Below are 1936 nucleotides of genomic sequence, written 5' to 3' on the forward strand. Positions count from 1 at the left end.
TTTTGTTTATTCAACAATACTGAATATCTTGATAGTCTAAATAACTTCCCTATTTTACTGTCAAGATCCTATATTAGAGGATAAATTCTACCCTTACCAGATTTCATATATAACCTCTTCCACTGAGCTAAACATCTGAAATGTGAGAATCACTGGACATACTCCTGGAATGTGTAAAAATGCAAGTAGATTAAAAAAAAAAAAACATCAATGACCTTGGTTCAATCATCAAGAAGATGGAATTTGTTTCTGAAACACCAAAGTGGAAAGGAAAAGGAAGAAAATGTGATCATCATTCATATGTGAAGGTTGATTGCATCTAAGAAGATATAACCACATCTGCTCCCTTGTGCATGTGAGGATGAGAGGCTCGACAATGAAATCTTTCTAAAAATGTCCTCTTTACAACCTTCCTGTAGAACTTATAGGCCTGACTCTCTTCTAGGAAACCATTTCTGTTGTTTGTTTGTTTTCTTTCCATGGTCTTTGTAAGCTCAAGAATCAGACCCAAATCTGACTGAACTGAACTTTATCCCCTGGAAGGAATTCAGATTAAGGAGAGATGGGTTTCTTGCTCTTTTCTATGGACCTCACATAGACAGTGCCAAAGCCTTACCTTACAATTAGAATTTTAAGGGTACACAAAAACCATATCTCATAGGCAACATTTCTATAAAATAGAACATTTCCACCAATTCTATGAGACATAATTGCTATATAAACTGCTACATAAGAGACGTTTCTAAGGAAATACTTTCTTATCAATTTGTCTCTTCAGAGCACCCTTAATCTCATTGTTCCTGAGGCTGTAGATGAGGGGATTCAACATGGGGACCACGACCATGTAGAACACAGACACCACCTTGTTCTGGTCAGTGGAGTAGCTGGACTTGGGCATCACATAAATGAATGTAACAGTTCCATAGTACAGAGTGACTGCAGTGAGGTGGGAGGCGCAGGTGGAGAAGGCCTTGTGGCGGCCCTCAGTGGAGCGCATCTTCAGGATGGTGATGAGGATATAGGTGTAGGAGACAGCTATGACAAACACTGTCACTACAATTACAAATCCAACTGTAAATGAGAGAACCACTGCAGTGATACGGACATTAGAGCATGATAATTTTAGTAACGGAGCCAAGTCACAGAAAAAGTGATTGATTTCATTGGGTCCACAGAAGACTAATGAATAGAAACATATGGTAAAAGAACAGCTGTCAAGGTAACTACCTATGTAAACCACTAGGAGCAACCGGACATAGACTTGTGTGGACATTTTGGTGGAATAAAGCAGTGGGTTGCAGATTGCCACAAAGCGATCATAAGCCATGGCAGCCAAAAGGAAGCATTCAAGCCCTCCAAAGAAAGCAGCTGAACTGAGCTGGATGCCACATCCATGGTATGACATGGAGTTTCTTTCCACAAGGAAGTAGAGAAGCATATCAGGTATGACAGAAGATGAGGTGCCTATGTCAGCAAAAGCCAAGTGGCTGAGAAAAAAGTACATGGGGTGATGGAGCTGGGAAGAGACTCTGATGAGAAGGATGGTGCTGAGGTTCCTGGACATGGTCACCAAGTAGATGCACAGGATGATGGTGAAGAGGACGAGTCTAAGGACTGGGTCATCAGTTAATCCCAATAAAATGAATTCTGTCACTGCAGTGTGGTTCCCATCCTCCTGGAAAGCCATGGGACAGTGTAGCTGCTGCCAGATTAAGGCTCTGATGGAGACAGTACAGAAAGAGATTAATAAATAAATGCCCTCATTTTCATTAACTCAAACAGGAGTTTGTCACCAATTCATGCATCATTTAGAGAGAATTTGACAGTTGAATCTGACAACATTTTAGTCGGGACTCTTGGTGTGCATACATTTATGCTCAATTAATGTGACTTAGAATTTTAAACACAAATGCTGGAAAACTTCAAATAATGTATC

General features: G+C 40.3%; 1 protein-coding gene across 1 annotated transcript; it reads right to left on the bottom strand.

Moving 5' to 3' along the window:
- Positions 1-742: 742 nt before the first annotated feature.
- LOC110540256 (olfactory receptor 5P6-like) lies at positions 743-1687 on the bottom strand. Its single transcript, XM_021627059.2, has one exon. It carries the CDS (start codon positions 1685-1687, stop codon positions 743-745), a length of 945 nt encoding a protein of 314 aa, XP_021482734.2.
- Positions 1688-1936: the final 249 nt, after the last annotated feature.

This window comes from Meriones unguiculatus, chromosome 14 (assembly GCF_030254825.1).
Source record: "Meriones unguiculatus strain TT.TT164.6M chromosome 14, Bangor_MerUng_6.1, whole genome shotgun sequence".
Lineage (NCBI taxonomy): Eukaryota > Metazoa > Chordata > Mammalia > Rodentia > Muridae > Meriones > Meriones unguiculatus.

Excerpts from the sequence above, each read along its gene's own strand:
- LOC110540256 (XM_021627059.2), bottom strand. The coding sequence starts at position 1,687 with ATGGCTTTCCAGGAGGATGGGAACCACACTGCAGTGACAGAATTCATT.